The sequence below is a fragment of the Nipponia nippon genome, unplaced genomic scaffold (genome assembly GCF_047370975.1).
Source record: "Nipponia nippon isolate SJK-2023a ecotype South Korea unplaced genomic scaffold, ASM4737097v1 scaffold_4, whole genome shotgun sequence".
In the NCBI taxonomy this organism is placed as follows: domain Eukaryota; kingdom Metazoa; phylum Chordata; class Aves; order Pelecaniformes; family Threskiornithidae; genus Nipponia; species Nipponia nippon.
Genome location: NW_028262358.1, coordinates 69,274,242 through 69,290,280, shown reverse-complemented (window position 1 = coordinate 69,290,280; position 16,039 = coordinate 69,274,242). Strand labels below are relative to the sequence as shown.

General features: G+C 37.7%; 1 protein-coding gene across 2 annotated transcripts in view; it reads right to left on the bottom strand.

Annotated features, from left to right (window-relative positions):
- TRDN (triadin) overlaps window positions 1-16,039 on the bottom strand; it is a 239,576-nt gene that overhangs the window by 32,379 nt on the left and 191,158 nt on the right. Inside the window, exons 30-32 of one of the 2 annotated variants that reach the window (XM_087774851.1) lie at window positions 7,642-7,668; window positions 6,372-6,419; window positions 1,050-1,094 (exon numbers count right to left, since the gene is read on the bottom strand). In XM_087774851.1, coding sequence (XP_087630977.1) covers window positions 1,050-1,094; window positions 6,372-6,419; window positions 7,642-7,668 — 120 coding nt within the window. Of the gene's footprint in view, window positions 1-1,049; window positions 1,095-6,371; window positions 6,420-7,641; window positions 7,669-13,510; window positions 13,559-16,039 lie in introns of those variants that run through there. The other variant, XM_087774852.1, reaches the window with a different exon arrangement.

Below are 16,039 nucleotides of genomic sequence, written 5' to 3'. Positions count from 1 at the left end.
AGATTATCCTGAGAGTTCTTATAGAAAGCAATATAAACTCACAGATTATATGAATGTTCACAATTAGAGACAGAACCATACTATTCTGTACAACATCTATTCTGCTAATGAAGAGAACAAAAACATATACGAAATAAGAATAGAAATGAGATAGTAAACAATACCATTCAGCTTAAAAGAAAACAGCATTTTATTTTATTGAAAATATTCATCATCATCATCATCTCCATCATCATCATACTAAATGAAAATCCATTGTTGGCATCATTGTCTAAGATTTGGCAATCTTGCATTTTATGTTTGGATCAAGGCTACCCCCAGTAGAAATCAAGAGGTTGATATCTAGAAAACGCCTTCAAACCAGCTTTGTGTAGACTGTCAATGATGATGAGAATGTTCTAATTCCTTGGGTAACCCTTCAGGGCTTCTATAACAGTCAATATTACTTGAATCTTTTCTGTCAGCATTATTATTACAAAACCTACAAGGTATAAATCATAGAAAAGTCCTAAAGACTTAGAGGCTAGTACCAAAAATATTTTCCCCATGAGAAAGCCAGTTTAAGTCCCTAATCCAACTGGTGTTTCACCCTCCTGCATCACTCCCTACTTGGGCACTGGTCTCTCTGCTCTAAATTCAGTTGCTTGAAAGATCCGAGTTAAAAAAACCAAACCAACCAAACAAACAAAACAACCCCCAAAACCCCCAAAACCGGCAATGATTTACAAGAATATTTTGAATCATTTCAGAGATCTGATTTACAGCTCCACCCCATTTCATTGGGCCAAATCTGTCAGAGAGGCTGGAACAAGCAGCCTAAGAGCTGAAATGTCTTGACCTGGCTTTGTCATTGGAAAGACTGTTCTTAGAATGGTATCTGCAGTTGCCACTCTGCTGGATTTGCTCTAAGAAAGCTTTATCAGTCACATATTTCAAAATACCATAAACAAATGATTGCAATGCAAATGTACTATATTAGAAGACTCCTGAATAGTGTTTAACACCCCCTCTTGCCCCCCATAAATCAGGAGAGAATGACTTGTTCCTACCTGACTTCTCAGTGGAAGTTGTCTTTTGTTGTTTTATTTTCTCCTCTGTATTGTGAAAGCAGCATTAAAGTTAGAAATTCACACTGTGTTAGCAAAGGTGCATATAACTGGAAAAATATGTCTATATGTGATTTTATACATATGGTTCACAATGACAAAATAAATGCATGTCTTTAGCATTGCTCTCCCGTTGTGGCACTGTAAAACAGCACACATACCTTATGAGTTCTGACTGTATGGTGAGATCACACTCTATGGAGAAAGATAAATTACTGGGCCTAATGTCTCAGCCACCAGAAAACAGCCACATACCTGGCAGTGTCTTTCAGGTAGTCACTCAGGTGGAAACTGTATTCTAATAATACAACTATTATAACTTTGTGGACATCACCTTGCTAAGTGTCTAAGTTCAACAGTTTGGTATTATACAATGCTGAGAACTTCTCAGACACTGCCTAACTACAATTATGTACAGATTTATCCACTTGTGTCTACACTCTGAAGATGAGAAAGGTATGGAGACCCCCAAGCACATGCTAACTGTCAGAGCCATATCCACATGGGACGGTGTCAGTCTGAATGCCAGTTCACACCACCTGCTACTGGACAAGCTTACCTAGGCCCAGCTGGATATCTGTCACAAAACCTTAGAGCAGCCCTGAGCTTCTGCTAATCTCATGGGAAAAGCTGTCCAAGTTCACATGCTCTTGAGCTGCCTGTGACTTTGCTCAGCACAGTTCTCAGATGATGTGGACTCATGTCGACATCAGCCACCAGACCTGTGCTGCTTTTCCTCCAAGCAGGCCGGGGGATGAAGCTTCAAGCAGAGGTGCAGGCAGGACTACACTTTCTGATCAGGTGGGGTTTGTCTTAACTGCCCAATGGCCCAGTCAGGTGGGAACCGGGATGTTTGTTTTCGGATCTCTACTCAGCCCAGTTTGGTTGACTTGAACTTTTCCCTTCCTGATCCTTGCATAGCTCTGCTCCCATTTTCTCTCTTTTTCCATACCTGAATTCAAACCCCTACCTTTCAAGATTCACATACATTACTACTTTTCTTTTTAAATATGTTTAAGACACAATCAGAATGTATTTCCCCTTCCTCTCCCTGATGGAAGCAGTTTACAGTCACATGCCTCTGGCCTCTTCCTTTTCCCCAAGACCTCTGCGAGGTATCAGATTCAAGCTGACAATGGCTGGGTGGAGGTCAGGTGTGCAGGGATGTCTTGTGCCCTGAAGCCAATCAACTCATCTGAGTATTAGCTGGCTAGAAACCCTCTCGGGTAGTCTGTCTGTGCACACACAAAGCTGCTTGGCTCCTGAAGAAAAGCAATGTTTCCAGCCTGGCAGTCAAACTTGTTCTTAAATGAGATGATGGAGGGAGGTACTGAGAGGCGACGAGCGGCTAGAACCACCTGTGAATTATCAGATCCCTGGTTCCTGGTTCATCACTGTACCTATATGTACCCTCAAACAATCAACCACAAGAACTGTTGCTTTTTTTGTGGGGGTTATTTCTCTGGAACCCAAATATCCAGGTTTGGAAGCTAAATCCTAATCTGCACTCTGACTAAATATGTGGATGGTACAGTACTTAGATGAGCAGACTGTTGAGTGGTCTCAACATACATGACATTTCCTTTGAATTTAGCATGTAACTTCTAGAGGATTTTTTTTCTGAGGGCAGAGAGTGGGTTTATCTTCTTCTCTGTGCTGATTTCTTTTTAACTTAGCTCTCTGAGATTCCCGGAAGTATACACTTTCCAAAAAGGCCTAAAAAGACATTTATCATATGTCAAGAGATGGAGAAACAGCCTCATTGCTGTCCAGTCCATGTTTCTCATCCATAACACAGCAGCATCCAGCAAAGCTACAGTGGACACGAAACATAGCAATTGTGGTTTGGGTTTTGTTTGTTCGGTGTGGATTTTTTTTGCTTTGTTTCTGGAAGGAAATCAGTACAGATGGGGGAAAATATAGAGAGGGATAAAACTCCATGGTTACGGATCTTTCCTATTCTTTGGAAATAAAATATAGCCCTGCATTGCTATGCTTTTTGGTTGTCATCTGGTACGTGGAGATTTAATTTCTCTTCACTTCTATTAAGTTTAGGTCTTTTTTCCCCCTTACTCAGCTATTGTTATTGTCAGCTTCTTATGAAAGCAGTGAATTAAAAAATCTCATCTTCATTTCATGGCTGTCTGTGAAGCTAGAAATGTTTTTACAGCACAACCAGCAGCTTGAAGATGCAACTTGTTGAGATAAAGTATCCTCTTTCTGCTCTCAGATGAGCTTTAGCACGTAACAGTGCATTTCACTAATTTAGATTGGGGTATTAAGTTTTTCATGTACCAATATACACAAAAAATCAGCATGCTGACTTTAAACCTAGGCCCTATACCATCCACTGGATTAATGACAAAGAAAGCTCAAAAGGTTTGGAGCTTCTCTTTCTTTGGCTATTATCCCTGCTCTTCTGAACACTAAATAGGATATTTTTGCTTTTTCTAATTCTGGTGAGAATTTACAGCAATGTTTGCTCTGTAACTCCAGGAGTCAGTCAAATAGGTCTGTGAGTGGATGGCATGTCTGATCCGTTTAAAAGTATGGGAGGGATTTTCTTTTCAAAACGAATTCATTCCTGAAAACAGAGTGTCTTGGACAGGCCTGTGGACTTGCATTCATCTGGGAATAAATACAGTAATTCTTTGGTATTCATTCACCTACCTATTCTGCAACCTAACCATACAGCAGGTATTGATCTGCTGAGTCCATCGGAGAACACCCTGACCCGTTTCCTGGCAGATCTCCAGGAGGTGACTGTGGCTTTTTGGTCTGAGTTTCTAGCCATTGGTTGTAACCAGAAGGAACACTGAAGAAGCAGATTATCAAAACTTAAGGAGAACACTCTCTATGAGCGAACACAGTTCAAGACATCAGGACGCTTCACAAAATCATTTCTGTTCACCAGAATTCAGAATGAAGAAAAGCAGTGAAAAAAATCTGATGAGGATAATACATAGTATTTTGGCAAGAACAGAAGAAATATTTCCAATTTCTCATGTACATTTTGTTTACTATATCATGAGGAGTCTGACATAAAAAAAAAAAAGAAATTTTGACTACCTCATAAAGCTACAAAAAGTCCAAAATATTTTTTGTAAATATTTCAGAACAAATCAGATTTTGTTCTGATTTTGAATAAGCCCAAAGTTTAAAGTTCTGAAATCTTTCATTGGAGAGAATTTCTTTCCTCTGCAGAGCTCTAGTTTTGCAGCACGACAAGCATTAATATTAATTTTTCCCCTGATGTTTCTAATTTAAATGGAAAAATATAAAGCTGTAAACATTTCTCTGTGTATTTCAGGCAGTTTCAGAAGAATTAAATCAGGAATGAATCTCTTGCTTTACTTGCTCTCACACACATACACAAAGCATTCTTTAATTTAAACATGTCCCTACAGGATCAATATATTTTCTGAAATTCTCTGGTTTCTCAGTCATGTGGTACTTCTAATTTTGATGGCGGGAGGCATAGGAATAATAGTTTGAAGCTGCTCTAAATCAAGGTGAAAAAGGAGGCCACCACTTTGTACAGAATAAGGCTTTTATAATTCAGTCTGCTAACTCAAGAGCACTCATTGGCACACAGCAGGCAGAAGCACTATTACCACCAGTGCTTGCAGATTAATACTTCCAGTCATCAGCTGAAACTCAAAACAACCACTGCTCTCCAAAGCAACCATTAATCACCTGAGAAGGGATGTTTTATGCTAAAGGAAATTTAGCAAGTCCTTTTTTTTTTCTTTTTTTATCTTTCAAGCACTTAAATTGCAAGGGCTTTAGTCTGGAATATACTGTACTATACTAGAGTAAGCTCCTAATCAATCCAATGTCCTGGTTTGTGACATGATGCTCTGATGTTTGCAAATGTCTCGCAAGGGAAATTTATTTTTATGCTGCTATCTGGATGACATCAAGCTGATTGTGCAGCAGGACTGATTTCATTTTGCAGGAAGGGTGAGTAGTCGTGCCACCTGCCTGGGTAACCCACCATTTGGCTGCCGCTGACCTCTCTCAGGATGCACAGAGCTGGATGGAGTGGTTTCCTTGCTAGGACCTTCCTGCCTTGGCTGAGCCCATCTGCACCCACCTGCTGGCTGAAGCACTCTGCTAGCTGCTAATACACAAAAAGTGGTCAACGAGGCAAAAAAAAAGCTTGGCCTCTGTGTCTTTGAAGGCTGGAGTGAGAAACTTTGGTTTTTTTCCTCTGTTGACTCAAAACCAGCAATACAACTTCACTAAATAAGCTACAAGGCTTGCAGGAAACCTCAAAATGTCTATGGAAATACTTAACTTACAAGTAGAATATTGTATTACAAAAACAAATAAGAAAAATAGTACATGCACTGGAGAAATTGTTTTCTTAAAAAAAAAAAGGCAGGAAAAGCAGAATAATAAAAAAAAGACTGCCTGCTTATCATTGAACACATAAGGTTTTAAGTGGTTTATCCAATCATTTATTCGTGGCACTTCATTTTTATGTGAAGTTCAAATAGCAGCACTGCCAGCAAAGGTCGATGGGATGCTGCTACTTGCTTTTCAGTGTCCACTGCATCTGGTAAGACCACTCAGGAGTGATGTAAACAGGGCACCAATAGCTGGTTTTTCTACGAGTATATCCTCTTAGTGTTGTATCTTCACACCAGACCCAGCTGTGGATCCCTGAGTGTCTTCCTCCTCAAAAAACATGATGAGGCACAAAGCCCTGGTTTGAAAGGGGGACCTCTGGCCTGCTCACCATAGCCAGCTGTCACAGTTTACCTGAGTGTATAGTCAGCCCAAGACTTTTTTTTTTTAATTGTTCAGCTTCTGTTCTGAGATTCAGAAACTGGAGGCTGCCTCTGTGCAGGCTATCATGTACCTGGTGAGATTGTAGCTCTTCCTTTTAGGGGACAAGACTCCATGTAACTACTGGTTTACAGAAAAGACTGAGATGGTGTAACTCCCAATATTCCTTTTTGATGTACTGAAGGGCAGCAGAGAACTCCTTCCCCAAACCCTGGAAAATGGGTTTTGCTAACACTTTATAGGCCGTACTGCACTAATGAAAGTCACAGGAACTATGAAAAACTGTGAAAGCTGAATCCTTTTAGTTAAATTTCACCCTCATATTTGCTCCTCTCCCAATTCTGAAAAAGCCAATGATGCAAAGCAAAAAAAAAGAGTGCCTAGCTCAAGAAATGTCCCCCGTTTTGCAAACCACACAAATCCTTATTGAATGGAGCCTGGAGTAACTGGAAATTAAATTACTGAACGTACCCGGCTTAGTCTGAGAGATAGCTTTTTCATGTTTAATGCGTTCGTGCTCTGCAAATAAGAAGAATGCCTATGTTAGAGGACTTGCTAATTTTTAGGAGATTTTAAAAATAAAAAATTCTCTTTATGATTTTAAAAGATCACTTTGCATTACATAGTCACACTAGACTTGAGAAGAATTTTTTGATAACTATCTTTCTTTAGAAAAGGTATTCAATTATTTTTTTCCTAAAAATAAAAATAATGCCAAAGAAAAATAAATTTTTACTTTTTAATGTGGTTTAAGAAATCACAAAATTCCATTCTCTGTTTTTCAGAAATATCATAGAATTTCTAAAATTGTGAAATGCTTCCACTACTAATTTTGATTGCTATCACCTATATTCTATATAGAAAATCTCTGCCTGATCATAGAATCATAGAATCATAGAATCATTAAGGTTGGAAAAGACCCTTAAAATCATTGAGTCCAACCGTTAACCTATCACCGCCAAGTCCACCACTAAACCATGTCCTCGAGCACCACATCTACCCTTCTTTTAAATACCTCCAGGAAATGGATGTTTAATATAGAAATCATGAAAGTATTTTATTACAACAGAACTAGGGTTGTCTCATATAGAATGGGAAATAAAAGTCCAGTATATTGCATAAAGAAAAAACAGCTTTCCATATTTCTCTGTTAGCCTGGATCCCATAGATATATTGTGAGACAGTAAAAATAATAAATATTATACTGTATTAAAATACAAGCTGTATGCAATTTTATGCTATTTAAAAACAGTGTGATATCCAAACCCCAACATTATGAGACAGAAAAAAGCAAGCTATGGAATTTCAGAGGAACGTTAAAAATATGTTTCATTCTGATTTATAGCAGCTGTGTCTAAACTGTGTAGCAGGTGAGGGCTGCAGCATACCAAGAGATAAATCTCTCTATTGCCTGGATCAAGCCCTAGCCAGAGAATTGCAATGGCCCTTCCTCATCTGTGCCTCCCTTGATTTTTTCCAGTGAGAAGCTGCCATGGAGGCAGAGGGCACAGGTGGGTCTTACCCCAGCCTGAATTGGAAAACAGTTTCCATGCACACTGGGACCTGTGAAACACACTTGGTCCTGCATTTACAGAGTCATTGAAAAACATTTTGATAAGTCAAAATTTCCTGTGAGCTTGTATTGATGAATCTCATCTTAACCTGCTAAAACTTTGGCAACATAAAGGAATACCTTCCTCCTAGAAGCTGAAGTAACACTATTTATTAATTTGATACTTACTGTGTTCATGAGGTTTCTCTGGGGTAGCTAGAATTAAACAAAAAAAGGTGTGTTTTAATATTTTTGTGACTGTAATGCATTTATTCATTATATTTATAGACAGGTAAAATAAATGTTCAGTGAAATGTATACTATAATGTGCAACAGTTAGCATTGCTTTACCTATGCTATCCACCCCAACTGGGACACTTAGTTGAGGAACACAGGCATCCTAAATTCCTCATTTAGCCAATGTTTGATATAAATACCCCTGGAAGGCTCTGTGCCTCCTCGGCAGGCTGACTCACTCTCACTAAATGGTGACCACATATCAAACCTAGGGCAACTACATTGCTAAGTGAGGTGCTCTGTTCAGTGCCCACTAAGAGACAGGGCAAGTTCAGACCATGAGGTGTCCAATACCAGACAAAGCCAGACAAATAGTTTTAGGTTGAGTGAGGAAATGACACCTAGGGCAGTCTAAACGTAAGAGCAAAAGTCCCTGACAATTGCACCTGCTCTAGTTAGGTCAATGAATTTCAGATGGATTCAGTGATACTCCAAGGAGCAGAAGGATGTATTTGAAAATATAATTAATGTAATTAGGGTACATCTAAACAAAAGGACTCAGCATTTCAGTGCTGCAGCTCCTAAACTTTGCACTATTTCATTTTCCACTTTTTTCCAGAAAAAAACAGATGAGGCAAAACTGAAAATTGAGCTAATACTTTCCACGAACGTTAATAGAACATTTCTCAGGTAAAGTGAGAGCTCAGGGAGCTATACCCAGTGCCACTATTGGTGCTACAGAAGGAAATGAAATGTCAAGGCCTAGCCCACCAGCTGGATTTTTCTTCTTGACTTTTGTGAGGCAGCTGTTGTTTTTAAGAGAATAAAGACTCTACCACCTGCATGTAGCAGTCTGCTGTGTGTGAAAGAGTGTAATCCCACAGAGAGATGCAGCAGTGCTGGGAATGAGCTGCCTTTGCAGGCCCAGCACCACAAGCAATAATTCTGCTGCTGTGAGCTCCCAGGCTGTGATTCACTGAGCTTCCAAGCTCCCACTTGGGGCAAAAAGTAAGTAACTGCTGTGCAAGTGGTTTTTTGTTTTGCTTGTTTTCCCTGCAGTATAAAATTGCTCCCATTTCATATCTAGTCTCTATTTAATCCAAGCTGCTGCTGTGCATTTAAGGAGACAGCAACTGGAGATGGTGTGAAGAGCAAAGTAAAAGTAACAGAATGTTTTTGGGAGTAAAAGAGACTAAAGATACAAAATAAGTGTATATTCTTGCTGTAAGTGAGGAATCAGAAATAAGAAACAGCAGAAAAAAAGGGATCCTATGACAAAGCTGCATTTATCTTTATGTGTGTAAGAAAACCTTCTTGTAAATTTAGGCTCAATTTTTTTTTGCCTGAACACACTGAAACTCACAAAAAATAGTTCTTTAAACATCATAAGCTTAGGTAAATTCTATTGTAATTGAGTGTCTATGAAATATGTCTGAAATTTGTAGAGGAAATTAATTTTGTATTGTGCCAAAAGACTTAGTGAGATAAGCTCATCTAGCTATGAATTTCAATTTGCAAAAGGAAATTCATGGCAAATATTAAAAAAAACCCTGAACTTCAGGGGCTGATATAGTGACTTACGTAACTATCACAGAATATTGTGTCACATAACCCTTCTGGTAACCACCAACAATGATCAGATCTAGGCCATATATAAACAGTATTAATTTAAAGACTCTTTACTAACACTGCTTAAAGAATTTTACAAACAAGCTTTTGTTATAGCATCCTTATCTCAGATCTGCAATTTTTTTTAAAACACTAAAATCAAACCAAAATCATTACACCTTAACTTTCTAGTGAAGCCAGTGCAGTTATTGCCCTTTTTCTGCAGGTGAATGAGTCATGGAGAATGTTTAAAGCAATAGGAACTCAGCCCAGGTCTGGTCCCTCAAGTTTAGGAAGGTATCTGCGCTGCCTTTGTCCACATTTTTTGTGGAGGTATTAATTAGCCAAACTCGTACAGTCTCAGTATCCAGCCAGAGCTTGAACACTGAGATTATTGATATCAGAGCTTTGCATAAAAGCCCAGCATTCTTTTTTTCTGGCATAACACTCAGAGATATTTCTACTGCATATTTTGATGAAATAATGAAGATCTTCTAAAGTTAAAAGTTTTTACAGGATGTGTTGGCTATTCTAAAACATATCTCTATTTTGTTGGAAAAAAAACAAAATGAAATTTTGAGATGGCCTTTGGGCCATAAAGATAAACATTTATGTTTTTCTAAATCTGTTAACTATGATTTCAGTCCATTCAATATAAATCCTATCCTTCTTATGTGCCATATTATCTCATCAAAGATATAATTCAAATGACTTATACAGTAAGCAGAAAGCCAAACAATGAAATCCCAAGACCCTTAGATTCATTTTTCAGTATCACAATTGTCTATAACACAGATACCCTGATTTTTAGTCTACTTAGTGAAAACAGGAAGAAGATAAAAGCTAAATGTCAATGACCTAGTCAGACTTTCCAGAATATTTAATGATTTATTATATGGTATGTAACCTAAAGGGTGAGAAATAAAAGGCTGTATTCTGCTGCTCTCACTTATTTCATGTAGTATCTTGCACTGAAAGTAAAGCAGCTCTATTCAAATTTTGTGTTTAAATAATATTTTTTTATACAGTGCCCAGATAAGCTGTGAAACTCCATGTTGCAAAGTGTGTGGATGTTGAAAATTTTCATGATTTCAAAAAGTGACTGGGCAAATTAGAGAAAAATCTACCAAGTGGTCTTAAACATGAAGGTACGGTTTCTGGCTTAGGAAGTTCCTGAGCTGGGATCGCGGGAGGTCACAAGGCGATGTCTGTGTGGCTGTTTTATTCCTGTACTCTTCCCTAGGCATTTGCTGGTTTGGCCATTGGTGGAGAGCGGGTGTTGGGTTAGATGAACTCTTGGTCTCACTCCAAACAACTGTTCTGATGTTATTAACTAACAGAGCTACCTGTTGGGTAAATAACTGCTTGCTGTTCACAATGTTAGAAAATTCGATCCTAAGTACTTTATCTTCATTTGTTTAACACTTAAACTATGTTAGAGGAGGAAAAGGGTCAGATTCGGATCTAATGAAAACAGATAGATCTTTGATGAAATACTTGAAGCTACATAAGATATGAACTGGATCAATGAAATTCTCTGATTCTACCTTCAGCAAAAATGTTTTTGAAATTTCTTTTGTGTCATTCTAAATTAAACTTGGTAACCGGGCTTGGTAGTCATCTTGCTGTTTTTCACATTCACTTCAAATTTTCTTTGACTCTTCCCTGCTATTCTGAGTGCCAGAAGGGTATTAATTATATACGGCATATTTTTGTAAATTAGCTTCTGATATGGGTTCAGAAAAGAAATCCTCTGGTTTACTGAACCATAAATTTGTGAGGCTAAAAGCAGAACGTGCTTTTTTATTATAACTTGTCTATTTTCCATCTGGATAACAGTCATTTGCTGTTCAGACAGCAAATATATTTGTGAGCGTGCACACTCTGTAAGAAAAGAATATGTAGTGCAGGAAATGATAGCATTGCCAGAACTATTTGTTTTAGTGAAGCATATCAAAATAATAATACATGTTGTAGCTGAGAAAATTATTTCTAATTGGATAGTTACATGTGTATTATAAATAAGAAAGTTACTTTCCATTAGGCTAAGCAAGAGCCTAGTTCATCTCTCATTAAAGAGAACACAAAGACTCTTTAACAGGATTTGTACTGGCATTAGACAAACACATCCATGACGTTAATCTGTAACAACATCACAGGCCAAAAGAGGAATCAAGATCAACAGGAGTCTTTTAATGTAATTCTCAAGACTTGTGCCTTAACCTTCCAGTTTATACGTCATGACAAAGGATAAATCTTTGATTTCCTTATTCAAGCTAATTAAGTCCATTCTCCCTGAAAATGAACTCCAGACAAACCAACAATTTGGCCCTTAGACAAACTGATGGATATTCCTCCTTCAAAATTCAGTGGAATACTGTAGTCTGCAAGAACTTAAGACACCACATCATTCTGCCTAATTATCAATGTGCTTTTAATTTAAGGTTGAATAAAACAGTTTTGTTCTAGTCAGTGCAAGGTTTTTCAGACTGTGGAGCAACTGTGTTATCAAAAAGTCAACCAGAATAAAATATATTCCGTACATTGAGCCAGTTCAGAATGTCTCAGATGATAACTTAAAAAAAAAAAGGGATTATTAGGATTTATCACTTTGTTCAAGAGCAGCTCCCTGCCTTTGTGGCCTTTGTGAAGTTATTGTGTGTACTCTGTCATTCAAAGGAGAAGTCAAACGTTCCCACAAGTTTTCTAGATCAGCCGACCTGATCCCTCATATCTGCCTGTGTCCCCCTCGAGTCCTGCTAGCTGGCTGAGCAGCTGGCAAACTGATTGTGCAGAAAAAAACAGTCTAATGAGCATATGTCTAAAAAAATGATTCCTCACAAAGATTAGCTGCAGCAAGCTTCCTATAATGAGAATGGCTTGCGCTCACCCTGACCCCTGCTCTGTGTGAGAAAATTGCATTGACAGCGTATGGCCAATAGTTACCCTATGGATGGGTCAAAGTAAAGAATGCAAGAAGAGTGTGGTGGTGGTGGTCGTGGTGGCACAAATAGAGGGAGCTGGTGTATGATTATTTTAACATGCATGCTGTGCAAGCCTTGTCCTTATAGAATCTCTTAATTCCCTACAGTGTCCATTTTACATTTCTGGTTTACCTTAAACCCAGCATTTCCCAGGATATTTGCCCAGGTTTCTACACATTAAGGAAGTATTATCCCACATTAACATGACAGGTATGAAATATTAAGCGATTTATCTAAGGCTATCTGGAAGGTTTGCAGGGAAGCAGAGAACTTCAGCTTCCAGCTAGCACTTTCACTCTTATTCATTATCAGGGAGTGCTTGTCTGGGTCTGTGCAGCACCACACGCTTTCTTGGACCACTGTTTCAGCAGGACTCTTGTGACTAATGATGACAACATAGTAAATGGTTAAGGCAAACCCTCCTAAAATGCCATGGTTTGCCATTATAATTAATAATTAAAAATTAACCACTGATATTAGAGCCTGTAGGATATTCACTTGCAATAGACTGATCTTTCGATTGTGGCTTTCCACCAAAAAAGCTGGCAGTCTGCTTTCACAGTTCCTTTTGTTTTATTTCCATTACCAGAGCAGCCTGGTCCAAGATATCTGCCTTCATACAGTTATCGCGTATCTGTCTTTACTGTTTGGTTTGCCTTATACCTTGGGGCTGCATAGTGAAGAATGAGCTGACTCTTAGTTTTGGGGGATTTTGCTGTTGTTGTCTAGAACAACTTGTTTTTTAAGACTTATTTTTAAATGGCAATTCAAGAGTACTTTATATAACTAGGAAAAATAAAAAGTAGTTCAGAAAGAGGAGGGAAGGGAGAAACTTTAGCATGGGGTAAATATAGTAGAAGTAGCAAAGAAGTACAGACATTTCCAACATTTTTTAACGATTTTTAATGAGAGGAATTGCTTCAACTTGAATCTGAGATGCATGCCTGTAGGGAACATCAGTAATGATCCCAATCTTTCTCTGTTTCCCAGTTTGTCAGCTAACCAGTAGAAATGCACTGGGAAATGTAAGTCTTGTTGAAACAGCAATCTTGTATGATAGCACTGAAAGTTAATGTCTTTAAAGTACTATAAGTCTTAAAATCCCAGGAGGACAAATCTTCCATCGATGGAGCTGGAAAGAATAAAATTTCAGTCAAATGTAGATGAGGTACATGTGCTGCATTAATGCATTTCATCTTTAGGCACGTGTGGTGAAAGACCTGAAGAGCTTCCTCTCAATATCATCCTCAGCTTCTGACGTTTTCATGTGCTCTTCCCTGAAATTATGGGATGGGAACACACAGATAAGGGAGAATATACTTAACAAGCTTTCACTTTTAGTAATATCAGTTTTACATTCGCATATAGCTAAGGCAAAACATAGCCAAGCTCAGGCCATGCTTTATTGCAACACAAATTATTGACTCATAAAGGGTAACTGAGTGAAATTGGGCAGACTGAGGTATGTAGGATGTTAGACTGATGACATTTTTTCTGAATATTGACTTTAGTTTATGCAAAAATAGTGTTGTTCACCATTCTGTATAAACAGTTGGAGCCAAAAGGAGCACCTCTTGCAGATGTTAATATTCATTAATATTTGAATCTTCAGTTTATTTTGTAATGCCTGTTATTTGTGAAAGGTGTCAAACTAACACCCTGGGTCCAGATTTGATGCAAATACTTTGAATATGAACTTCTTTGTTGAGCTCCTTCTTAACTATGACTGGGTTTGTAAAAGTATAATCATGGCTGAATATATAGTTACATATGTTATTAAATAAATGTAAAATAGTCATCATTAAGACAAGAATAAGATGACCTCATGAAAATCTAGAAAAGAAGAATTTTGGAGCAGTGATTAGTTAATATTAGGAGTGGAGAACAATAAAAATAATTTACTTTTGAAAAGATGGATTTTTCCCAGTGTGCTACCCAAATTAATATGGTGATTAAAGCAGAGGGCTAATGACTAGCTTCTAGAAGCAGAACACCCTGAGCCATCTTCGTTCCTTGTGAAATGCTGCTGATCACTGTTTTTGCTTTAATTACAACTTTGTAAGAGCACATTTCTGAAAATGATGTCTGCACAGATAAAAAAGCAAATGAAGATTACCAGTAGAAGAACTGTTAATTCTGGAATTGCATCTGAATAGAATACCTCTGAGCATTCATTTGCAGACATCTTTGCGCAGAGAAATAAAGTAATAGTTTATCCCATAAGGAAATTTTCAGCCAATTAGCCATGTGTTATATGGATATCCAGGTGTTTAAGCATATTATGCTGATTGACAGGTGAGAGAGTTGCTGATATGATGCCAAAATACATGTATTACACCCAACTTGTAGTAACAACACAGGCCACCAATTACTCAGATCACTCTTTCTTCAGAAATCACAGCTGTTTCATAACCATTAAAATACTAGTTTAACTGCCTCCATTTATTGGTAGCAGGGGCTGAATAAATTACTGTTGTACTTTAAGGCAAGTAAGAATGATTAACACAAATTGTAATCATAACTGCAATTGAAATGCTATGCCAGATCTATCCATATGAATTGTTTTGCAGGTTTGTTGTTATGTAAGACATACAAAAAAGTATAATCTCAATTTTACCTTGAATGGACTACAAAGGTGTAACCAATGACAAGGTTTAGATTAATCCTGTTGAGAATAAAATTGTGGGTATTTTTTAAAAAACATTGATGCAAGTCAGCATCATTAGTTTTACATGTCTTAACTATAAGTACACTGAAAACGAGGTGCTAGGGAGCTAAACATGGAGTTTACAGCTTAATGTTAAGAATTCCAGATTAAATATTTGCATTAGCCCCTCTATTTAAGTACAATGAGAATGGATATTCAATCAGCTATTAAGATCCATAAATGACTCCCTGCTTTTTCTCACCTTTCTTCTCTTTCGATGTCAGATTCTTGAAAAAGAAAAATTAATTAACGGTTTAGGGAGGGTTGTTAAAATAATTAACAGTAAACTATCCTGATGTTCATTGCAGTTCATTTTCTACTTTTGTTACTAACCGTAAACTATGTTCCTTGTTATAGTCAAGTAAAAAGTATAGGTATTTCCAGGGGGCAATTCTTTGCATTCTGATAGATATATAAGACAAACAGATGAAACACTCTCTGTGGATGCTTATTTCTCTCCATTAACTCTAAAGTGAGACTAGGGTGAAGAGCTTCAATGTAGATGACTAACTTCAGACATCTAAATTTGTATGAGTTAAAGTTTCTTGATGATTAAGGTCATCTGAGGATCTAAAAAAAATCAGAATTTATGAATTCAGTGAAAAGTGTTGAGCCCACTGCACTCACCATTCCTTTGCCTACTTTCTACTTATATTGAACGGGTACTCTGGAGAGTGTTTTCTGGTCACGTCTTATCCTAACTGAAATATCTGCAACATGGAAAGTGCATGAACCTGGTCCCTCAAGATCTGGCCATCACTTAACAGAGGTTGTACAAATCATTGAGTCTCACATAACTCTGCAAAATGGGCATAAATTATTTATAACCCTCAAGGTGGTTGAGACAAGGTAAACAGAGATCAAGCAAATTTCAGCTAGCTGATGTAGACTTTTCAAAGCACTTTCTGTATTTCATGCAAATTCTCCATTCATCACTATTCCTTGAAAATGACAGGGTTTTGTTGCTTCAGCATGGGAAGTCAAAGCTCACCAATGTATGGCCACTCATCTATTAAATGAAAAATATCTTTAGGCAGGGGTGGATTTACAT